This window comes from Macaca nemestrina, chromosome 1, assembly GCF_043159975.1.
Source record: "Macaca nemestrina isolate mMacNem1 chromosome 1, mMacNem.hap1, whole genome shotgun sequence".
Classification (NCBI taxonomy): domain Eukaryota; kingdom Metazoa; phylum Chordata; class Mammalia; order Primates; family Cercopithecidae; genus Macaca; species Macaca nemestrina.
In genome coordinates, this window is record NC_092125.1 from 29,055,977 (window position 1) to 29,082,129 (window position 26,153).

Below are 26,153 nucleotides of genomic sequence, written 5' to 3' on the forward strand. Positions count from 1 at the left end.
ACTCTAGATTCTTGCAGTTAGTGACATTACTCCTCTTTCACATGCTGCCTGAATTCCTCTCTTATCCACTAACAAGTGGTCATCTAACCTCTGTTTCAATACTTAACAGTGATAGGGAGTTCACTACCTTACAAAACATCTCACTCTATATTTGTGCAGCATGGTTGGCTAGAAAATTCTTCCTCACATTGAGACAAACTCAGTTTTTCTGTAACATTGACATATGTAGTCCTAGAGAGACTTTTGTTTCTACCCAAAATAGGCTTTTATGACCTTTTCCACATAGTAACCTTCTTGAAGGCAATTATCATGGATTTTTCAACATCTCCTCTAGGCTAAGCATCAGAAGTTTCTTCAGTGGTCCCTTATGTGACATGGCTTTAAGAAGTTCATGGCCATCTTGGTTATTCTTAAATTCTCTGGTAGCCAAGCCAAGTTTATTTCCACATGCAAAAAAGATGGATGGGTGGTAAGGCCTATGGTCCTGAACTAGTAAATGAATTAACATATGTGAAAGTATTTTTACAACTTAAAACACTTTGTAAACATAAGATACTGTTAAAACATATCTACTTCATAGAAGGCAACTTAGCAAAGCATATTAGAAACTTGCAACTCAAAATATGGTCTAAGGATACACCTGGCATCACTTGGAAGCTTGCAAGAAACAATTTCCGGCCCACCTCGTATCCATTAAATCCCACCTGCATTTTGACAAGATCTCCAAGTGTTTTGTTTGCACATTAAAGTCTGAGGAGCTTTGTAAGCTTAAAAATGTGCAAACACTTTCATTAAGCAGTCCTCGTTTTTAGGTATTTATCCTGAGAAAATGATTAGGTTACGTACACAGCATTTTTATAACAGCAAAAGCTTACAAAGAACTTAAAGGTCTACTAATAGAAAATTGGCCAAGGTGCTTTATGGTTCATCTATGGATACACCATTTGCCAGCCAAGGCTAACTCTATAAAGCAAACTGGTTCTTCTCAACTGGTGCTAGTGCCTAGAAGATGCCTGCTCCTCAGTTGATGCATGCTACCATGAACACAGGTGTATGTTTACTTGACACAAAAGGGCGTTAATATCCCCACATCAGTTATCCCTGGAGGAGAACTGAGCCATCTGCCTCAATCATCTTTTAAGGGTTCAGTCAGTTTAAAATTTGCTTCTATACCTCGGTATTTTCTTTTCTCTGTATGATGGTCAGGCACAATTATTTTTAACAGGGCTTCCATCAACATAACTAACTAGAGAAGACACTGCAAAGATAAAGTTGGAGAATTGTTAACAGGTTATTAACAAAATGTGTACCCAACTGTCAATGAAGTTGCTTGATTTTTTTCTTTTTTTAAAATTTTTCTTTTGTATCCTTTGTACTTATTTTTTAGAGACAGGGTCTTACTGTTACCCAGGCTGGAGTGCAATGGCACAATCATAGCTTGCTGCAGTCTCGACCTCCAGAGCCTTGAGCAATCCTCCCACCTCAACCTCCCAAGTAGCTGAGACTACAAGTGTATGCTGCCATGGCTGGCTGATTTTGTTTTGTTTTTTGTAGAGATGAGGTCTCACTGTGTTGCCCAGGCTGACCTTGAACTTCTAGGCTCAAACAATACCCCACCCTGGCCTCCCAAACTGCTGGGATTACAGGCATGAGCCACTGTTCTTGCCTTTTTTCATTTTAACTGAGAAATGTGTTCAGCTCTTCTGTTCCTTAGTCATTGATCATCACTTTTGTTGTATCTGTTAGTGTTGTCTTAGAGTTGCTGCACTTATTACAGAGAGAAGGCCTTTTATCACGACCAAATTTATTTTGGGAAATTTCAGGGAAAATGTTTTTCTAGAACATCTTATTTGACATTATAAAACAACTCTTTGCTCTTGCACTCCAGACCTCCCTTTCCAGTTTTCTTTTTCTCCATAGTGGTCATCACCACTTGTTTTATTTTATTGATGGACTGTCTGGCTCCCTCAACTGCAAAGTAAACTTCACAAGGGCAGTGTTTTGTCTCTTTTATTCATTGCTGTACCTGCAGTACTTAGAAAGTTTCTGGTATGTAGGAAGCGTTCAGTAAATATTTGTTGAATAAATTTATGTAAAATGTCTCAGGGTCCTTAGAGAAACTGGTCTTTCGGTTTGGAAAATAAAGTTCTTTACCTCATCAGTTAGACTCGTAAGGTATACAAGGGCTTGCTAGTCTCCTTAGCATGCTAATAACTGAAATTGTTAGCAAAGGTAATTTATTCAGTTCTATATCAAGGCAAAAAGAGAGCAGTGGATAGAAAGATCTTAGAAGTCCCACTAGGTTCATCTAAGCCACCAAACACACAGGCAGAAAAATCAAAATAAGGTATGAGTCTGAACAGGGTGAGCAATCTAGGAAAAGATGAACACAGTATGCTAGGACCCAGAAATCATCAAGTCTATGAAAACTAAGCCAGAACAGAAATGTGAATTCCATAAGATCAGGGACATAATCTGTCTTGTTCATCCAGGCATGGTAATCTGCCAGAAATAGTGCTTAACTATAAGAACTGAATATTTGTTAGATAATTAAACCACCAACTAAATGAGATTCATGCAACCATGAAAAATCCTGCTATAGGTGCACAATATTGATATACTAGAAAGTTAAAAAATCAAGTTGGAAATTAGACTGCTGTTGCACTTTTGTTTGTGTGTGTGTATATCTATAAATAGGTGGAAGGATATACCAAAACATCAACAGCAGTTACCTCTGGGTGGTGAGGTTAGGAGTAATCTTAACCTTCTGGTTATTTATCCCTGTATGTTCATTTGTGAATATTTATTACATCATTATAAAAAGGATTTTTAAACTATCTGTATGAGTATCTATCGGTAAGGATTTTAAACTATCTGTAAGAGTATATGTTGCTACTGTGTAAGAGTATATGCTGTTACTGTAAAGATATTGCATCACTACTGTTGACCTCAGAGCATGCACCTATTGCCTAATTCTAGGACTTCTAGCTAAGTCGTTGGAGCTTCAACTGGAAGAATGCTGGAGGAGACGGAGCTCCTCCCATTTCTCACAGCCACCTCCTACTCTTAAAAACGCTTCCAACTGCCTCCCAGCACACAACCAAGGGAGAAAACTATTCTGTCAAGAGACGGTGCCAAAAGGCAAAAACAAAGGTAAGGTTGATCGCTGGGGAAAGCAGCTGAAAAGGAAAAGCTCAGAACTCTAGCTGGAAATTTGGCTCACATACCTAGTATGTTACTGCATAGTCTGGCTTTGTTGAATGCGTCGCTTTTAAATGTTAAAGCTAGATGTAAGCAAGGTGTGCAACAAAGTCCATAAGACAACTCAGCTTTTCTCAAAGGCAAGAAGAGAGCAGGATTTTTGACTGGCTCTTTCTTCAATAGTGCTGCTTATTAAATTACCACTGCTACAATGTTTAAAGCCAATTACCTGACCACATCATAAGGATTCTCTTACCTGTTGTCCTAGTTAACTAATGCCGATTGATCAACTCCTTGACAGGAACTGATGGCAAAGAAAGTAGCTGTGATCGGAGCTGGGGTCAGTGGCCTGATTTCTCTGAAGTGCTGTGTGGATGAGGGACTTGAGCCCACTTGCTTTGAGAGAACTGAAGATATTGGAGGAGTGTGGAGGTTCAAAGTAAGTGAGATTTTCTTGGGTCTTGAACAGGCTGTGTTATTTCAGGGTGAATCTTGGTTACTGATGGGCCATATTGAGAAGTTATTAAACAACTTTGATCAGATTTTATTTCTATTTATTGACGTGGCCATAATGGAACTGAAGTCATAGGCTGGCATCTCTCCCCTGGTCAATACTAACCCATCCCAGGTAGCTGACCCAGGCATGTAAAATATGTCTTCTTTTGGATTCAGCAATTGTCTTAGAGCCCATACTTTTGTCATTCTGTAATACACTAATATTAGAGAACATTTTACAAAAATAGAAGTAACAGGGATTCTTCAAGATATCACTTCTGCTTCAATTATTGAACCAAATTCTTCTTTAGAGAACATGTTCTTATCATTAGTATTTTTCTCTGACAAATGAACCATGTTTGTTTACTGAGCTTTATCAAAGACAGTCTAGTATAACTGCTGTGAAACTCTTTGTTAAATATGTTTTATTAATTAAAATGTATTCTATTAATCAAACCAAATATTGATAATGCTAGTTGTATGTATTAGTCCATTCTCATGCTGCTACGAAGAAATACTGAGACTGGGTGATTTATAAAGGAAACAGGTTGAATTGACTCACAATTCCACATGGCTGGGGAGGAACTCAGGAAACTTACAGTCATAGCAATGGGGGAGAGAGGTGCTGAGCAAAGGTGGAAAAGCCCCTTATGAAACCATCATATCATTAGAACACACTCACTGTTGTGAGAACAGCATGAGGGTAGCTGCCCCCTTGATTCAATTACCTCCCACCGGGTCCTTCCCATGACACGTGGGGATTGTGGGAACTACAATTCACGATGAGATTTGGTTGGGGACACAGAGCTGAACCATATCGCTGTCCTTCACAATTTGTATAAAAATTAGAAAGTTGCATAGACAGCTCTAAGGATTTATAATTATTCCTTCCCACAACTTCTCAATAGGTAGTAGCTTACCACCTTCTAACTGTGAGATCTTGAGCAAGTTATTTACATCCTGTGTTTCAGTTTACTCAATTATAAATGGATATAACAACAGGAAAGTGTGATTATCTCATAGTGCTATTTTGAAGATTAAGGGAGATAATTCATATAAAGAACTTACATAAGTTTGGGACTCATAATATTCAATAAATGTTAGCTACTAACAATAACTATATATTTTATAGATGAGCAAACTGAAAGTGAGGGAGGTTAAGTGAGATGGCCAGGGCCACACAACTGGAGGAACTGGCCTTCAAACCAGGGCCTCTATGACTTCTAAACAGATAAGCCCTGACTTACAACCATTAAACAAAAAGTTTACGTTCAGACTCCAAAAGCAATGACTTTAGAATTATGTAATCAGGTATCTCTGAGATATTAAAACACATGTGTAAGATATTAAAACACATATGTAAAAGATTAAACAAAAGTTTATGTTCAAAAGTTTAATTATGTAATCAGGTATCTCTGAGATATTAAAACACGTAAGAATATTCCAGATGGGAGCAAAAGGTTTGACTGCATGAAAATCAAACTCATATCAGCAGAGACCGCACAAAGGGTTCTCCCTGCAGGCTGATTAGTTAGGAGGATAGCAAGGTGATCCAGGACCTGCACGTGCTTTGTCAGTTCAAATTTAATCTCATGCCAACAGGGATCTTTTTTAACATTCAACATTAGGCTTCTCAAGTACATATGACCATAAACCACACCTAGAGGGTTTCTTTTCTTTTTAATATTTTTTTGAGACAGGGTCCTACTCTATCGCCCAGGCTACCATTCCCAGCCATGCAGAGTTTCTTAAAGATATTGACTCCTTTGGTTAAACAAACCTGCCACCAAAAAAAAAAAAAAATTGATTCGTGGGCACCATCCCAGACCTACTGAATCAAAATCTTCTGGGGGTTTTTAATAAACATCTCAAATGAATCCTTTAAGTTTGGTAATTGTTACACAAACACCTAATTTAAAAATCTGATCATTCTACTATCTAAACACACTCAGAGTTAATAATGGAGAAGTGAGAAATGTATTCTTCTGTAAAACAGGTAGCTTTGCAAAAAGGAAAACAGCTTAAATCACATTCATTTCTTATTAAAACCTGGTGATTAACATCATTTTAGCTTTTCCTGGGATGGTGATATAATGTGCTGGTCATTCCTGTCTTAACCAAAGATATTTTTGTCCACTCTAGGTTCACATGTAGATTTCAGTTGGGAGTTTTTTGTTTTTGTTTTTGTTTTGAGACAGAGTCTCCCTCTGTGGCCCAGACTGGAGTGCAGTGACTCTATCTCCGCTCACCGCAGACTCCGCCTCCCGGGTTCACACCATTCTCCTGCCTCAGCCTCCGAGTAGCTGGGACTACAGGCGCCTGCTACCATGCCCGGCTAATTTTTTGTATTTTTAGTAGAGACAGGGTTTCACCGTGTTAGCCAGGATGGTCTCGATCTCCTGACCTTGTAATCCTCCCGCCTCAGCCTCCCAAAGTGCTGGGATTACAGGCATGAGCCACGGCACCCAGCCGGTAGATTCTTAACCTAAACAAGAAATGTAGAAATTACAGTTGTTCCTTGGTATATGCAGGAGATTGGCTCCACAACCTCCCTCCCCCAGTATACCAAAATCCTTGCAAGCTCACATCCCACGGACTTATTGTCAGCAAAAGAGATGAGAGTGAGCTTGAATAGTCTGCCAATAATATGATTTGATGAATTCTAGGAAGGTATTTTCTTCAGTAAAATACTTCTCCAACTATCCTATTGCCAGTATCTAAAATTTCAGATTAGAGATACCTTCCTATTCACTAGAAAAACTGGATTAAAACCTAATTAGACTTTATTGAATATTAAAGTTTAAGTATATAACTGTGGAACTTGTAACAGTATCACATTTCAAATTCCTCTTAAAACTATATCCAATAGAGGAATGTAAACTATTGTCTCCACTCAACGAAGTCAAAGAGTCCAAAGAGTCTCCCTTCAAAGTGAAACATAAAATAAGCAAAATTTCACAGGCTGCCTGCAGTAGGGCTATGTGAGGGTTTTGGTTACCAGGTGACTGAGTTTCAGGAAGGATGCTGGGAGCCCCATGCTCTTCCCTGGGAAACTGCCTCTTCACTACTCTACCATCCAGAAGCAATGTTTAAAATGGGTTATTAATTTTTATATTTATACAAATCCTTCTGAGATTACTTAACATATTTGGTGGTGACAAATTAACAATAAATAAGTAAATTTAAGAATCCTTGTCCTATGCCCAACCCAGACAACACAGAATTCTTCCAAACTCTCCAGCACCCCCTAGTGGCACATATGGACCGTGGGACAGGTAGGTATTTTTAGCTCTTTCTAGCAATGGGAAGCTCTTGGCAAGCATCACCTTCTTTTCTTCGCAATACTGCTAGGAAGTACGTATAATTATCTTTATTTACATATGAAGAAGAAACAGTTTTCAGATAAAGAATTTGCTCATGGGAACATAGGTGGTGGGGAAAAAAAATGAGGGTTTATAATTTTGGAGCTCTCACACTTAATAACCTTGCTGAAGTATTGATAGAGGAAAACATGATCATCTTTCAGCCACTAACCTTTGCTGCTTCCTTTATTGTTCCTAATACCTTGTAGTCACGTGGGAGTTACCATGTACATTTTTTTTTCTTTGGGTTTTCTTTTAATATTTGGATTTTGATCTCCTCCTTTTCCAGATGTATATGTTTAGTTATTTTAATTTTCACGTAATACTCTCTAGACATATCTCAATCTTGATTTTCTTCCTCTAAGTTCAATCTGAAATATCATTTTCTCTCTTAAAATACGGCTCCCCCAAGATCCAATATTCCAAACATATTGCCAATGAGTGTATACCCTTTACCCTGAAAGCAGCAGAAAAAAAGGTGGGAAATACCTGAGCCAGGGAGCTTAATTAGGGGTCTCTATCAGTGATCAAGGCCAGTGATCAAGGGGGACACCAGCCTAATGAAAGATGACAGAAGATAGCAATACTCTAACAGAGATGTGGTTCACAAAGTTCATTGTGCAGAAGCAGCTAGGGAGCACTTCTAAAATACAGAAATCTGGGCCTTTTTTTTTTTTTTTTTTTTTTTTTTTTTTTTTTTTTTTTTTTTTTTTGAGATGGAGTCTCACTCTGTCACCCAGTCTGGAGGACTCTGGTGCAATCTCTGCCCACTGCAACCTCCACTCTCCGGCTTCAAGCAATTCTCCTACCTCAGCCTCCTGAGTAGCTGGGATTACAGCCTTGTGCCACCACACATCTGGACCCATCTTCTAATGCAACTGGTCCACTGACTGGCATTTGAGAATTGTAATTTTGCCTCTAACTATAGGACAAGGAAGTAAGAAGAGTTTCAAACATATTCAATTCGAGTAATGGAGCACATAGATGTAAGGTCCATCTAAAAGACTGAAATGACAGAATCACAGAGTATTTTTAAAGAAAAGCATTTTATTACTTCTAACTGTTTATGATAACTACCCATGAAAGCAAAATTATTGATTGGTAAGGGTCAATATAATGATGTTTCATAAACAAAAAGTTTAATTTGTAAGTTTTTGTAATTCACATTTATAATAAGTGAATCTGTTTCTGCTTTATAAATTTGCTCCCTTGAGTAGATTAAATATTACCCTTATAATCTTCTTTAAACTTAGTTTACAACCTTTTCATTGTCATGAAGTCAAACACAAACTTCAATTCAGATCGTGATCAAAAGATCATAAATTCTAAATAAGTGCTATCTGAATTAACTTGGTTTGCTAGAGTTTTCTGACATTCTGAAAATTCTATATTAGAAGAATTCTTTATTATATGATCATTTATGTTTAAAAAAATTATGGCAAATTCTATATATAAGGAAATTCAGACTATCTATATTTATGCTTAAATGTTATCCAGGCAGTACGAGTACTTAAGTAAATATGTGAGTTAAATATATCGGTTTTGAAAACTGTCTCTGTCCTCCTCTTGATTGACAATAAATCCTCTATCTCCACTTTCACGTCTCTAAGTTCAAGTGCATTTTAATTCAATACAACAATAAGCTCCATAAAGATATAAACTATGTTTGTACGGTTAGCATCTTATCCCTAACTCCAAGCCCAGGCCCTGGTCAGGATAAGCATTTGATACATACTTGTCTATTAAATCAATGTTAATCATCTCTTCATAACTAGGAAAACTAGGCCAATTTTACCCAGATTTCTCTAAATACACAGACACCTACTTTAGCAAACTAAATGTAGAAAGAAGTACATATAAAGACAAGGGTTTCTTTTTTTAGCTGCTATTTACCAATTAACCCAACAATGAAAGTTTATCACTTGGCCAGGGCGCAGTGGCTCATGCCTGTAATCCCAGCACTTTGGGAGGCTGATGCAGGTGGGGATCACTTGAAGTTGGGAGTTCCAGACCCACCTGACCAACTTGGAAAAACCCTGCCTCTACTAAAAATACAAAATTAGCTGGGCATGGTGGCGCATGCCTGTAATCCAAGCTACTCAGGAGACTGAGGCAAGAGAGTCACTTGAACCCAGGAGTGGGAGGTTGCGGTGAACCGAAATCATGCCATTGCACTCCAGCCTAGGCAACAAGAGCAAAATCCTGTCTCAAAAAAAAAAAAGAAAGGATTATCACTTGATCTTCAGAGAAAGAATTGTGAGGTCATTATTGTTTGCTGACAGACTACACAAGCAAAATAAAACCTCCCAAAGTTTTGCCCCGGCCCTAAGATTACTGTAGGGCCTCAGACATCAAATCAGCTCTTCTCATCACTCAAAATTCCCTTAAAATTGACCTGATAGAGGAGCCAACCACATTTTCAAGCCAAATTGTTGGGTCTTTTAAAAACTAGCATTTTGGCTGTAGTATAACCGTCTTAGTTTAACTGATTCAAAACTGTGGTTGGCTTAGTAAATTTAACTCTAGTGGCCAATAATAATAGAAAAGAGATCAATATTCTTAAGTATGTATTTCGAGCCTGACATTCTGCTAAGTACTTTATTCACTCTCATTAAAGCCTTGGAACAATTGTTGCATGTTTAAGTTATTAGTGAGCCCCATTTTATAGAGGAAAATGAGGAAACTGACCTATGTAACTTGCTCATGGTCACGAAGCCATGAGTGGCAGAATTAGGACATCAACACAGTCAGTCTGACTCCAGAACCCTCCTATTTATCTCTACTCTATGCTACTTGTAAAATTATTTGGTCTTGGGGCTGGGCGCAGTGGCTCATGCCTGTAATCCCAGCACTTTTAGGGGTCGAGGTGGGTGGATTGCTTGAGCTCAGGAGTTTAGACCTGCCTGGGCAACATGGTTAAGACCTCATCTCTACAAAAAAAAAAAAAAAATAGCCCGTGTAGTGGCACATGCCTGTGGTCCCAGCTACCTGGGAGGTTGAGGTGGGAAGATCACTTAAGCCCAGGAGGTTGATGCTGCTGTAAGCCATGATCATGCCACTGCATTCCAGCTTGGGCCACAGAGTGAGACCCTGTCTCAAAAATAAATAAATAAATAAATAAGATATCAGTGCTACTCACCTTTATCACTTGACAATGATTGATTTGTGTAAAGGGATTCAAATCAAAATGTGTCAAAATGTGCAAACTCCCTTCCTCCAAAAGTATTCATTTTAGAATACTGAAATTCTCTATTATGTTCTCTGCCCAGTGTCCCAGGGTTTACTGGTTTCTAAAGAGCTGGTGGGTGTATACAGCCTCCCCAAGGGGAATTCAGGAAGTAAGCTGGTTGTCCCAAAGACTGGCATTAAATAGATAGAGACCCAGGATCCTAATATCTTGCAATGTGCCAAAATAATTGTCCCTGTGCCCAACCTCACCATTGCCACATCACTCCTACCCCTCACAGTGAGTGTTACAGGCAGGCAACAAACTGGTGTCATCACAGAATGATTGATGGAACACATAGACTGCACTCATCACCTAAACATTGTCATCACACCACAGCAACCAAAGACAATTGCATCACCCAGGGGTTAGATATAGGAAGAGTAAAAAACAAACAAAAAATTTGAGTGTGTAATTATCACTATTGTATTTGATCCTTCAGGAGAAGGTGGAAGATGGCCGAGCAAGCATCTATCAATCTGTCGTTACCAACACCAGCAAAGAAATGTCCTGTTTTAGTGACTTTCCAATGCCCGAAGATTTTCCAAACTTCCTGCATAATTCTAAACTTCTGGAATATTTCAGGATTTTTGCCAAAAAATTTGATCTGTTAAAATATATTCAGTTCCAGGTAAGGTATTTTTGGGGAAATGGGTTTCTCTACATTGGTCCAGGTATTTAAATAGAAAAGTTATTCTGATAATGAAAGCAATTATGAATAAACTATCCCATTCTAAGTGTTTGTTGAAATATAACAACCTGATGTAAAACCCAAAAAGTAGTGTTATTACACTTAACGTTCCTGACATATGCCAATTGCATGATCACTTGAATTATTGGTTTCCTTGTTCAGACTATCAAATAACAAACAGAAGTTCTTTAAAAAAAACTTATTTTGTAATAGAGCACTGTAATGAGAATGTACATGCCATGGTAAACTATGTGTATATTCAGGGAGTTAAAGGAAGACAAAAGTTTTTAAATGGGGGAAAAATACAATTACATAATTGTTTTGAAATAATTATATAAATATAAAGAGCAATAACAAGGGTGATGCCAGTCCAAGATTGGACAGTCACTGAGCAGATGTTCTTGTAGAAGTCATTTTTGTGTAAGATTATGATGGTCTTTCTGCAAGGTGGTGGTTTTTGTAGTCTTTTTTGTTACCAGGCACACACCATGAGAACCCACTCTTTCTGGCCTTTCCCACTTCTATTTGTCGGGTTTCTTAACATTAGTGACTCCATCTGGATTCTGACAGTTTTCATAAGAACTTGTTTTTCTTTTCTCTCTCAAGTCCTTACTCAGTATTCAACACCCTTAACAGACTGGTCCCACTGCTGAGTCAGGCCTCTTGCACGAAGCAGCGATGAGAAGGACACACTTGGCCCATGTTATCCTGGAGTAATTCTCAATGATGCCTTCTCTGTTTCTTCAAGACAACTGTCCTTAGTGTGAGAAAGTGTCCAGATTTCTCATCCTCTGGCCAATGGAAGGTTGTCACTCAGAGCAATGGCAAGGAGCAGAGTGCTGTCTTTGATGCAGTTATGGTTTGCACTGGCCACCACTTTCTACCTCATATCCCACTGAAGTCATTTCCAGGTAAGACCCGCAGGGATTCCCAGCTTTTTGGAGTAGGTTTCCAGGTACTTTATATGTAGTTTAGATTGACAGGCAGGATTCATTGCTGCAACTAGGCACAACTTGGCTCAATAAGATTGAGATAGAGCTAAAAAGATGAAAGACACCAAACAGCATCTTTGTTTCTATTGGCCTCTGAGTCTTCATCACACATAGAACTCAGAGCCAACTTCCTTGGAAGTCACTAAATCCTCAGCAGAATTTTAGAGAATGCACATCAAACTGGTTCTCTGTTGGAGAGGCCCTTTTAGTCGTGTGCTTGCATTGGCCTTTTTCTACCCTGTCAAACACCGAGCCTTTTCCACAGGTCCATTCTCACACACAAGGGGAGCACTCCTAGAAAGAAATGCTTCTGCAGGTTAGTGATGGGGAGAGAAGTGCAAGAATAGAACCCTGCATCCACCTGTTCTGGTCCACCCAAGTCTTTCCTCAGAGAACACACTTCTTTCCCAAGGCCCTCAGGAAAATAGGTAATATAGTGGTTCATAGGCCAGGCTTCATATTAGAATCACCTGGGGGAACTTCTAAATCCCTGATGGCCTGGGGACCTACCCCCAAAGATTCAAACACTATGGAGTAGGGTTAGAGCAATGAAAGTTTGCTCAGGTGATTTTAATATATAGTCAGGATTAAGACCTGCTCATCTAAAGCAATTGTTCCCAAATAGAGTCACCTGGAGGGCTTTTCAAAGCACAAATTGCTAGGCCCCACCCTCCATATTTCTGATTTAGTAGGTGCTATGGCTTGAATGTCCTGTCCAAAACTCATATTGAGGTTAATCCCCAATGGGGCAGTATGAAGAGATGGGGCCTTTAAGAGGTGATTGAGTCATAAGAGCTCTGCCCTCATGAATGGGTTAAGCCATTTGTGGATAAATGAGTTAATGGATTCTTGGGTTATCACAGGAGTGGAATTGCTGGCTTTATAAGAAGAGGAGTAGAGACCTGAGCTAGCGTGTTAGCATGCTTGGCTCCCTCACCATGCAATGCCCTGTGCTGCCTTGGGACTCTGAAGAGTCCAAACCAGTAAGAAGGCTCTTAGCAGATTCAACCCTTCAACCTTGACTTCTCAGCCTCCACAATTGTGTGCCAAAATAACTTCCTTCCACTATAAAATATTCGGTTTCAGATATTTTGTTAAAAATAGAAGACAAACTAAGACAGTAGGTCTGGCATGAGGCTGAGAATTTGCATTTCTAACACCAGGCAATGCTGATATTGCTGGCCATGTGACCACACTTTGAGAACCAATAATCTAAAGATTCTTTCGAGCAACCCCACCGTCAATGGCAAATCCTTTATAAAGTCGTATGTTTCTGGGAAGTGTAATAGTAACTAGGAAAGGACACAGAGAAGCTTGTCTGTGATTAACCACCAGCAAGTCACTGACTTACACAATATGGAAACCAACTCCTATGTTCCTGGTTTTTAGTTTTAGTTTTTGTTTACTTTTGGAAAATAAGATTGCTAAATTGTATTCTAACTATTACACAATTATAATAGTACTTCATAATGTGCTTAAGAAATATTTAAGAGTATCTGATAAGTGATTTTTTTTTTTTTTTTTTTTTTTTGAGATGGAGTCTCACTCTATCACCCAGGCTGGAATGCAGTGGCACAATCTCGGCTCACTGCAACCTCCACAACCTCCATCTCCCAGGTTCAAGCGATTCTCCTGCCTCAGCCTCCCAAGTAGCTGGGATTACAAGTGCATGACCACCCCTGGCTAATTTTTGTAGTTTTAGTAGAGACAGAATTTCATCATGTTGGCCAGGCTGGTTTCAAACTCCTGACCTCAGTTGATCTGCCCACCTTGGCCTCCCAAAGTGCTGGGATTACAGGCTTGAGCCACTACACCCTGCCTAATATGTGATATTAAAGTGTCAAGCGTCATTATATAGTCCAAAATAGTATAATGGGAAGCCAGAAGACAGTATCTGGTCCTGCAGTATCTGGTCCTGCAGTATCTGGTCCTGCTGTATTCATGACCATTTGTTTGTCTCTATCAGAACCTCCGAAATCAAAATCAACCCCTTTGGTCCTTTTTTTTTTTTTTTTTTTTTGGTGTTGAGACAGTCTCACTCTGTCACCCAGACTGGAGTACAGTGATGCAATCAGGGGTCACTGCATTCTTTACCTCCCAAGCTCAAGCAATCTTCCCACCTCAGTCACCTGAGTAGCTGGGACCACAGGCATGCGCCACCATGCCCAGTTAATTTTTGTTTTTTTTTTTTGTAGAGACAGGGTTTCACTATGCTGCTAAGGCTAGTCTCAAACTCCTGAGCTCAATCAACCTGCCTAGGCCTCCCAAAGCACTGGGATTACAGGCCCCACCTGGTCTGGTACCTAAACTTTATGTGCTTTACTCCTTTAGAGAAGAGGCAAAACAAATTGATTGCAGAAAGGAAAAGCTGGCAATGCAGTCTTATTGAAATCAGCTTGACATAGTTGCTCTGGAGCTCAGACTTCTCTCTTCTTCCCCCTGAAGGTATCGAGAGGTTCAAAGGCCAATATTTCCATAGCCGCCAATACAAGCATCCAGATGGATTTGAGGGAAAACGCATCCTGGTGATCGGAATGGGAAACTCGGGCTCCGATATTGCTGTTGAGCTGAGTAAGAATGCTGCTCAGGTGCGATGCTCTCTGCTTACCATGTACCTGGAGGGGAGGAAGTGGGGATGCTATACTGGAGAACCCCAGCTATATAATCACAGCTCAAATCCTCATTAACTAGTTGGTTGGTAGCCCATTGTGGCATCATAGAAAATCTGGAAGTCAAGAAACCAGTTTACCTCCTAGCTCTGTCACTAACCAGCCATGTATCCTAGAGTGATTCATTTCACTTCTCTGGGCGATGGCTCCCCCATTTTTAAAACGTGAACTTTTGACCAGATGATTTTCCAGAAAGAGGCCTTTCATCAACATGGCTCACTGTAGCCTTGACCTCCTGGGCTCCAGCCTTCCTTTCATCTCAGCCTCCTGAGTAGCTGGGACTACAGGCACATGCCACACCACACCCAGCTAATTTTCATATATTTGTAGAGATGAGGGTCTCACCACGTTGCCCAGGCTGGACTCAAACTCCTGAACTCAAGCAATCTGCCCAACTCAGCCTCCCAAAGTGCTGGGATTATAGGCATGCACCACCATACCCAGCCAAGACACCTTGTTTCTACCTGGATGTTTAATGAGAGGTTAATCTGTTCATATTCTGGAGAGTGGCTTTTAGAAATTTAGTGCATATTTGAATTATATTTGAAATATAATCTTCAGTTACCCAAATATTATTAAAAGAAAAGATTAAATGGATAGTAGGTCTCTCAATTAAAATCATAGATATTTAGGTGCTTCCTGAGGCCTTCTAACCACTGTCCTCTTAGCACCTGCTCAGGAATGACACCAGCTGAGCTGCCAAAAAGTCAAACATTATACGATGCTGCTGCTGACAGTGGTGGTAAGGAATAGCAAAAAAATAAACTCCTTCTGCAAGGATAGACCTAGGCAAAGAAAGGAAAATCGCTAAAGGTCCTCTCCCAAAGCATCCCCTCTCAAGAAGGCCTGAACAAGATGCCAAATCACTCTTACACTAACTCCCTCAGCCTGGTATCTCTGGCCACCCAAGGCTTACCATGGCCCTCTGCACAACCAACAAATCATTTTCATTCTGAGTCTTACACTTTCAGGACTCTAGATACCCAGCGGCAAAAGTTATAAGCAAACATGACGCCTGCCCAGCAGGTTAATGAAGGGGTTACATTGGGCCCTGTCAGAGTCATCCATCAGTCAGTGTCAGTCAGTACCAGCCTGGGAACAGAGCAAGTCACTAACACCAGAAGGAGATTTACTAGACCCAGTAAGTCTTCACTTTGTGAGAACAAACCTCTTGTCACTTATCTCAGTGTGAAGAACAAGTGAGGGGGCAGGAACTGTGACAGCCTGGAGAGGAGCAGAGCTGGAAAGTGAGAGTACCAGCTCTAGGCTCTTTCATGCTGGGAACACCCACAAAGCCTAACAGTGTATAATGGGGCAGTATGTGAGGAGCTGATGTAGCAGTCAGCCAAGTGAAGATCCATCCTAGACTACTACATGTTGTCAGACCAGTGATTTGGACTTAGATCTCTTCATTCCAAAGATATCAAATCTTAGATGGCAAGAACCAGTTCCTTGTATGGGTCTTGCCCTACAGAAAGCCTTATGGTGCCAGATTCAGTATTAAGAAACTACCTTGGCTCTATCTGCATGCCTTACAGCTCCTTAAATAATCTTTTGCACAGAGTGCAAAAGACTTTGTTGCCATCTTCCTCTATCAGTGTAAATGCCACTAGGTGCCCCCTTTTTAGGAGGTACTTCACTTTTGAGGTCAATCATCTTTAAAACAGAGACTCAATAAATTCTGTTGCTATGCATGTGATACATCAGCTACATAGTAGATTCCTCCTAAATATGTTATAATCATACATTTCCAGGATTATAATCATTCATCTGCACTAATCTCTTCAACATTTATTAGAGTAACAACATAAATCTATAACTATCATAAAACCTTTTACACAGAGTAATATACTCTCAAGCCTTCTGTGAAAAGACTAACCAGAGACTTTACAGGAGCTATACATGCTAGGAACAGAACTAGATGCATCTGAGTAACTTGAAATTATCACCTGAACTCACCAAAATTCTGAGTGTGCACTGCTCTGTTAAAAGAAATTCACCTTTATAAGGACACAGCACTCTCTACCACAATCCAAAAGCACCATTCAAGATCATATGGGATGGTGCTGCATCATTGTATTAATTCATTCTCATGCTGCTATGAAGACATACCCAAGACTGGATAATTTATAAAGAAAAGAGACTTAATTGACTCACAGTTTGACATGGCTGGGGAAGCCTCAGGAAACTAACAATCACAGTGGAATACACCTCTTTATGAAGGTGGCAGGAGCCAGAATGGGAGCGAAGGGGGAACCCCTTATAAAACCATCAGATCTCGTGAGAACTTACTCCCTATTAGGAGAACAGCATGGCGGAAACCTCTCCCATGATTGAATTATCTCCACTTGGTCCCACCCTTTACACGTGGAGATTATTACAATTCAAGGTGAGATTTGGGTGGGGGAACACAGCCAAACCATATCAGTCATTTACATACTTCTGACCAAAAACCAAATCTCTGGCCTTTGACCTAAAGCATGAGTCTCAGATAAAGCAGACTGAGCCTAAATCCTCATGTTTCTCTCGCTGTTGCAGCTAGTGTCACTAAGGCAGGTTAGACTCCCCTGCTGTAGGGAGGGTCACAACAGAAAAAGAGTGAATCAAACAGGCAGAGCATTCCATTTGAAACAGGGTTTGATCCTGAGGAAGAAGAGGGGACAGTAAATAACGGAAAGAGACACTAATGGAAATATTTTTGTATCTAATATCTAATCAAAGTATTGCCAAGTCAGCCTAAGGGCAACGGCAGGAGAAATTCAGAACATAGGTATATACCACACACAGACCAGCAATACAGGAATGCTTGGTGTAGGTGCTACTTCACAAGCTAAGAATTTAAGGCCCATCCCCACAAAATTTGTCTCCAAATTCTGGTTCACTCCAGACATAAGGCACTGTATGAAACTCCTCTTTTCCAGCCTAACTTTACAAAATAACAGCTAGCAGTACTTATCACTTGCCAGGCAATATTTCAAGTACTTTATATATACCACCTCATTTAATCTACACAAGAATGCCATGAGGTAGGTACTGTTAATACCCCCATTTTACAGAGAGAGAAACTGAGGCACAGATTGAAATCATTCACCTATGGCAACACAGATTGAAATAGTTCACCCACAGTAGTGTGATTTGGATTCAAACCCAAGCAGCCCATATCCAATCCTCTTAAGTAAATTGGTTACCTTGCAAGTGAATCTTATGTGTTTATCAAGTATAGCCTTAAACAAAACTCATTGGATGGTATGTGAACATTTAAGAAGCGGTTCAAATATGCATTTGGACAATGAGGGAGTAACAGTAAACACAGCAAAATATACATTTGAAAAGAGATTAAATGTACATTTTGGAAACGAGAAATCTTAGTAAACAAGGTGAAGAATACATCTGAAAGAGGATTCAGATGTGCACTTTAAGAGACAGAGAATCACAGTATAAGTTCACAGTTTTTAACTTTTAAAATACATATCAGGCACTATGGCTTATGCCTGTAATCCCAGCACTTTGGGAGGCTGAGGCAGGAGGATTGCTTAAGCCCAGAAATTTGAGACTGACCTGGGCAACATAGTGAGACCGTCTCTACAAAAATATTTTTTGAATTAGCTTGATGTGGTGGTCATGTCTGATGGTGAGGTGGAAGGATCACTTGAGCCTAGGCGGTCAAGACTGCAATGAGCCATGACTTCACAACTGCAGTCCAGCCTGAGTGACAGAGCAAGACCCTGTCACACACACACACAATAATAAAGTCTTTGAAGTATGGAAGGAAGATTATTTCCCTTGTTATTCTCCATCCAGAGATATGCAGATGCATATACTTATACTTATGTAGTCACTAGGCTATAATCACATGTTTCCAAGGATTATAATCATTCTACCTGCACTATAGAAGAAACTTAGGTGGGTGGAAAACATGAGAGGAGGGAGGAACTTTCTCTTAAGGAGCAGCAAACCACAACTGTAAACATGGGAAAGACTTGTGGATTTCATCATCAGAATTAGCCCAAAGACTTTCTCATGTCTGCATGAAGTTCTCAAGACTTTGTTGCAGTCTTCCTATATCAGTGTAAATGCCATGGGGTACCCCTGTTTAGGAGATACTTTACATTGAGGTCAATCATCTTTAAAACAGAATCTCTGTAAATTCTGGGGCTACACATGTGATACATTACCTTCGTAGTAGATTCCTCCTAAATGGGACAATGCCCTAATTTAAACTGCATTTCTTTTTGCTTGCCAGGTTTTTATCAGCACCAGGCATGGCACCTGGGTCATGAGTCGTGTCTCTGAAGATGGTTATCCTTGGGACTCGGTGTTCCACACCCGGTTTCGTTCTATGCTCCGCAATGTACTGCCACGAACAGTTGTAAAATGGATGATAGAACAACAGATGAATCGGTGGTTCAACCATGAAAATTATGGCCTTGAGCCTCAAAACAAGTAGAGTTATTTTGCTTTAATGGTATACTCGTTGGTGAGCAAAGTTGTCTGAAGGTGTCTCCCTTAACAAAGATTCAAATTGCTAACGCGGTATTTCAAACTACAATCTAACAATATGAGTACCTTATAGGTCCTGGAGTTTGGATTCTAAATTTGTTCTGTATACCTTTAAAAAACACTTAAGAAGATGAAGCAAAAGTGTTACAAGCTGCTCCAGAAAGCAAAACTAGGGGAGAACTTTCTAATGCCCAGAGTTATCTAACATTGGAGAAAACTGTTTCAAGAGACTATGACCTGCCTTTCAGAGGGGTGTGGTGGGAAACACGTAATTCTCCATCTAATAATTTATGCTTTGCTAACCCTATACCATGAAGGTTCTTCCCATGGGCAACCTTGAAACACATTCCTTTTTCTTTGCTAAAAGACACATCTCTGTTGATGTCAGTTATATGTCAGTGATTTAAGCACAAGCAAATGTTATGAATGGTTCTTTTGCTTTAGTTGTTACAGGTTTCTTCCCTTAAAAAACAGAAGAGCTTCAGAATCTTTTAACAAATGCCTGCCATGTAACTACCATATTCTAAGATCGGACATAAGTGCCATGTATTGTCTATTAAAAAAAGAAAAAGAAAATGTTCTCAAATCTACAAAAAAATATAAGCAGACTTTGCATCAACATCCATGTTATTACTAACAGAGACTCCATGGATATTTGGGACTAACAAATATCACCAAACCTAATTTTATACATTAATTTTCACATTGATCCCTTCATAGGTTTCAAAAGTAGTAGAAATTTAGCAAATTTTTTCTTCCTTACTTATGATCAAATAGGAGTTAAATAAAACAGCAAAATAATAAAAGCTAGATAGCATGACAAAGGTTAAAAACAGAAATGGTATAATAACCACCATAATACTCAGGGATTTTGTCTAAGCCCTAGGGGATGCTTCCTTCTTTAAAATCTCTTTCACTCACATCGCCTACATGTTTTCCCTTATTTATTGATGGGAGGTATTTGTGACATGAGAATTAAGTCAGAAAATAAGGACTGGCACAGACAACCAGTTAAGTTAAAGTTTTACAGATATTTGAAAAGCTGTTTTATTTTCAGAGCCATACACCAAAAATGTCAAGAGGGTTCAAGATTCCTCAGGAAATGATCCTTCAGAATGTTTTTCTTCTGTATGTCTCAGATACATTATGAAGGAACCTGTACTAAATGATGATGTCCCAAGTCGTCTACTCTGTGGAGCCATCAAGGTGAAATCTACAGTGAAAGAGCTCACAGAAACTTCTGCCATTTTTGAGGATGGAACAGTGGAGGAGAACATTGATGTCATCATTTTTGCAACAGGATATAGTTTCTCTTTTCCCTTCCTTGAAGATTCACTTGTTAAAGTAGAGAATAATATGGTCTCACTGTATAAGTACATATTCCCAGCTCACCTGGAGAAGTCAACCTTTGCATGCATTGGTCTCATCCAGCCCCTAGGTTCCATTTTCCCAACTGCTGAACTTCAAGCTCGTTGGGTGACAAGAGTTTTCAAAGGTAAGTGTGTGGGCAGGGGAGTGGCTAAGTGTTTCAGATCTGGTGAAGTTTATCAATAATGATAAGAATGTTGCCTGAGATAAAAAGGTTGCCAAGAAAAAGTTTGACAACCTTGGCTGCTCTCACAAGATTAGCTTTCTAAAAAGTTACTGGAGAATTCAAAGAATAACAAATACAGGAATCTGGTCATAATAAATACCTGCAATCATCCCTTTAAACTATTAGACTGTCAAGAAAATTTCAACTGGCATAAAGCTAAGTGCATGTTAACTTTTATTTGAATCGTGAGAGAATAAGTTTAAGAAAAACATCTGTGTCTCCTGGTGTTACCTATGTGTTGTTTAAAACGTCCTCAGCATATGTGCAAATCAATTTAACTCTTAATACCTGAGTAGCTCAACTTCACAAATCCCTACAAGTTATAAAATTATTAAAAGGTTTATTTCTGAGTGCCTGTGTAGCACTTCATACTCCTCAGAACAGTGTTATCTCCCTGCCTCCAGCGTTCAATTCTGTTCAGCTAGGTATTACTGAATACCTAGCCCTGCGCTGTGAACTGGTGGGACTGAGAGAAATTTAAACAGACCATTTCAACATAATACCACAAATGCTTTGATTGAGTAATATATGGAGTGCTCAGGGAAGGAGAGAAAGGGCACTTATCACGGTAGAAAAAGGAGAGGGCACATGATAAAGGAAAACGTCCTGGATAACTGCATTTTTTCAGGGGCAGAAAAGGGGATTGCCTGAACAAAGCATAGAGGCAATGATACATATGGAAAGGCACATTATATTTGACATTCCTAGAGCATGACATATGAGGCAGAGAGAGAAAAGAGATTACTCTTGGAGAAGGAGACAGGACACAGGAATTTTGTAAGACATGCTGTGGCGCTTAGATTATAAATTATAGATCAGTTCTTCCCAAATATGGCTACACATGAAAATCATCTGATGGATCCTTAGGGACCCTGATTAAGTAAGACTGGCCAAGGGACCTGGAATATGCATTTTAGAAAGCTCTTCAGCCCGGGCCACCAATGGAGGGTTATAAGCAAGGAACAGGCATTAGCAGATTTACACTTTGGATAGATTGTTTCAGCAGTAGTGTGGAATATAGATTTGAAAGTGGGGAAAGACTACAGCCTCACAGATGAAAGAGAAAGTTACTGAAGTAACTTATGCTAAAATATGATGCATCCTGGGCCAGGGCAGAGATACAAAGTGGAAAGGAAGCCATAAGTGTGAGAAAGCATTAAGGGAAAAATCAGCAGGACATTATGATTGGTTCAGTGTGGGAAAGTCAGGGAAATAGAGAGGAATCAAGGAGGACTTACAGATCTCCGGCATTGGAAACCAGGTAGACAGTAGTGCTGTAAATAAAAGGGGGTGTGCAGAAAATGATGCAAGTCTGGACAGGAGGGCTTCAGTGAGGAACTTAGGCCTGGACTGCTTGAGTATCAGATGTCTGATGACTCTAGGCAAGGGGACTTGACCATATTTCAACACATTCAAAGCTCAGGGAACATTTGTGGGCAGGCAATGTAATCATGAACTCACAATAATAACTCCGGCATCAATCTTTCCCTATCTCTACTGCCCGACTCTCATCTCTCACCAGGTTTATTTCAACAGCCTCTTTACCGGTCTCCCCAACTTTGGGCTTGCGTCCCTGGAGTCCATTTTCCTAAATTCAGCAGCCAGACAGATCTTTCCAAAAAATAAATCTGATCTTCTCACTTCATGCAGAAAACTTCCACAGCCTCCTATCACCTTTAGGATAGAGGCCAAACTGCTAGTCATGGCTGCCAGGCTTCCAGACATGCTTCCCTTTTCCAGCCTCTTCTCTTGGCCCTCTCCATCTTGTAGTCCATGTCATAGACTGTGCTCCCTGGACAGCGTCACATGGAGTGCTATGGGAGTGGCACCCCATGAAGTTCAACTGCACAGAAGCCCTGACTGGTATGACATGGTTCAATGGCCAGAGTTTAATTTTAAGAATCAATAACTAGATAAAGTAATGATATTGACTCAAACTTACTATTCAAACCAACCTTTTATTCCTTAGGCTTGTGTCACCTGCCCTCAGAGAGAACTATGATGATGGACATTATCAAAAGGAATGAAAAAAGAATTAACCTGTAAGAATATTTTTTAATTCTTTAAATGAAGCAGTGTTTCTTGAAGTACAGTGATCTAGCTACTTACAAGAACCACCTAGATGCCTGATAAAATGCAAATTTCTGGGCTAGAGCCCAGATGATTGAATCAGAAACTCTGTGTGTGAGGCTAAAAATTGCATTTTTATCTTTTCCCTAAGCGATTCTTATACATACTAGGTTAAGAACCAAATACTTAAAGATAAGAATTGTACCAAATCAGAGCACTTCTCCTTGGCTTAATTTCATCTCAGTTCTATATGATGCCCATGTCAGATTCCGTAACTTCTCAAGCCACCTACACTCCGTGGTTAGAGAGGGAATGCGATGAGACGGTGGTGATAGTAGCTTGAATAGCTGTGAAAAGTTAGCTGGAGAATCCCCATCAAAATAAATTAGTAAGGGGTTGGTGTGAAGGTTCAAGGATTTGTACTTTATGATGAGGTAAAATGAGGTTCAACAGTGATCGAGTACCCTTGCAAAGTTGATTTGGGGTTCACATCAGGTGTAGGGAGTTTTCTCTTGTTCACATTCAATTTTACCTAACATTGATTATCTACTATATGTCATCCAGACTGCCAGGTACTTTAGTAATTTAACAAGCAAATATTAAGCATCTCCTGTGAGCAAGACACCAAGCTATGCTTTCATACGCATTATCTCATGAATCCCTGCCGCCATCCTGACTAGTATGTACTTGCCTGGAGATTTGCCACTGCTTAAAAAATGCCAAACAATGGTGATCATCTTGTCACATTTCTAGAGCATCCATGAATTCATGGCTCTTTGACGGCCTATTCTCAATCTGAGATATGAGCCTCCTGGAACAATAAACTCATACTTTCCACCAGAGATTCATTCAAAACTCATTCATGTATTCACTCATTCCTTCATTCCTTTAGCAGTTTTGAATGCCTAATATTCTAGAAAACTGAGAACATTTTGTGAATATTCCCTTTTTACTTTCTTCACTAAGGTTTGGAGAAAGCCAGAGCCAGACGTTGCAGACCAATTATGTTGACTACTTGGATGAGCTCGCCTTAGAGATAGGTGCGAAGCCAGATTTCTGCTCTCTTTTGTTCAAAGATCCTAAACTGGCTGTGAGACTGTTTTTCGGACCCTGCAACTCCTATCAGTATCGCCTAGCTGGGCCTGGGCAATGGGAAGGAGCCAGGAGTGCCATCTTCACCCAGAAACAAAGGATACTGAAGCCACTAAAGACTCGGGTCCTGACGGATTCATCTAATTTCCCAGTTTCCTTTCTGTTGAAAATCCTGGGCCTTGTTGCTGTTGTTGTGGCCTTTTTCTGCCAACTTCAATGGTCCTAGTCAGCATAACACTTTGGGCTTTATTATCTTGTCAGTCACTACCTCCTAAAGAAAAAAAAAAAAAAACTAGAAGAAAAAATATTAAATTCATGTTCTAATAATATATTTTAGAGTTAGGTAGTACAGGTGAGGGGGAAATTGTAGAGAATTAGCAGAATTGGGTCTATGTACAAAACCAAATTGTGTCATGCAATTTTGCATTCCACGCTTCCCTCAGTTCACGAAAGTTACCAAAAAGTAAAATAAAATAAGACTGGTGGCCGGGCGCGGTGGCTCACGCCTGTAATCCCAGCACTTTGGGAGGCCGAGGCGGGCGGATCACAAGGTCAGGAGATAGAGACCACGGTGAAACCCCGTCTCTACTAAAAATACAAAAAATTAGCCGGGCGCGGTGGCAGCGCCTGTAGTCCCAGCTACTCAGGAGGCTGAGGCAGGAGAACGGCGTAAACCCCGGGAGGCGGAGCTTGCGCTGAGCCGAGATCGCTCCACTGCACTCCAGCCTGGGCGACAGAGCGAGACTCCGCCTCAAAAAAAAAAAAAAAAAAAAAAGACCGGCTCAGGTAAATAGTGCTGCCAGCCCTGATATACGGGAGTTGTATGGAAAAATAATAGAATTACACAGCATGAAAAGCAGCCCATGGTTTAAATTATTAGACAATTTAAATTGTGGGTAAATATTTAAGACTCCCAAACAATGTTTTTGATGGTCTTCTATCCACCCTACTTGGTAACAGAGTTCTCAGATGTTAGGTCATGTTTCATCTGCTCAGTCGGGGATCACTCAAACTACTAGAGAAAAAAGTGAGAGGATAGATTTAGAAAACATCAGTAATTGCTCAGATGAACTTTTAGGACCTCATATTTAGAGCTAAGCAAATAGCCACATTTCCTATATTTTGACAGAAATTCTGCTAGAAAAATTAAAATGTCATGATAGCTACCTAACAAATATAAATGTTTAGTGCTTATCGTAGGCCAGACATTACGCTATGTGCACATCATATGTATTATTTCATTTAATTCTCACAATTCTGTGAGATGGTTACAGCTATTATAGTCATTTCACAGATGATGAAACTAAGATTCAGAGCAGCTGATATTGTGAGGCAGCTGGAATTGGAACCCAGGTTTGTTGAACTCTAGAACTAAAGATCATAATGTTGTCTTGTAATATATTTATTTACAAAACACTTCATTATTTATAAAGAATTTATTAACAGTTTATCTTATTTATACTCATATATCTGTTACTTTGGGAGGCCCTTTACATAGAAAACAGCATTCTTTTTGCCAAATATGACCAAATTACTTTTATTTATAATTTTTGATTTATATTTCAGCTAGATCTAAAAAGCATCTGAAGGAATTTACAATGAAAGATACCTATGCAATAACATTTAGGATAATCTTTGACATTTTGGAAAAATAAGAATTGAGGGAAAAAAGGTGTATCTCCCAAGTAGATGCAAAGCATTATATTGATTGACACTTGTATCTAACTCCAGTCTTACAGATAACCAAGGCTAAAAGCTAAATAAACAATATGTAACCTCTAACATTTGGTAAAAGGAAGTATACTGGTCTGTTAGGAGAGACAAACTTTTTTTTAGAATTGAAGTCTAAAACAAACAAAAGCAATTCAATGTCAATAGACATTGAGCAACGTAATAGACAAATATCTCCTAATGGAACATTTGTTACAGCTGCTCCTTCCATGAACTGTGCTTTGTAAAATGAGCTCTGTCCTGAGTCCAAACCAAACCCTTCCAAGAGAGAACAAAGGTCAGAGATGTTGAAGATTTCAACAAATTTCTCCTCTTATTTCTACCAAGCCTTTGTGAACATTGTTCTTCATTTTGGCCTGGATTTCTCCCTCAGGGACCTAGAACAATGGAATGTCAGTCTCTGTAGTTAAATTTTTTTCTTTAAAATTCAATTAAGTTATACCAGGATTTACAGGCAAGATTTTTTTTCTTCATTGCTCCCATAAGCAAATTTGTTTTAAAAAATTGTAAATGAGGTATATACTTAGTTC

General features: G+C 39.6%; 1 protein-coding gene across 1 annotated transcript; it reads left to right on the forward strand.

Annotated features, from left to right (window-relative positions):
• The first annotated feature begins 3,048 nt into the window (after positions 1-3,048).
• LOC105484401 (flavin containing dimethylaniline monoxygenase 2) lies at positions 3,049-25,881 on the forward strand. Its single transcript, XM_011745941.2, has 9 exons — positions 3,049-3,153; positions 3,503-3,640; positions 10,727-10,915; positions 11,724-11,886; positions 14,413-14,555; positions 18,880-19,079; positions 20,276-20,631; positions 22,700-22,772; positions 23,767-25,881. The coding sequence occupies exons 2-9, from the start codon at positions 3,509-3,511 to the stop codon at positions 24,116-24,118; spliced, it is 1,608 nt and encodes a 535-aa protein (XP_011744243.2). The 5' UTR covers positions 3,049-3,153; positions 3,503-3,508; the 3' UTR covers positions 24,119-25,881.
• The last annotated feature ends 272 nt before the right edge of the window (positions 25,882-26,153 follow it).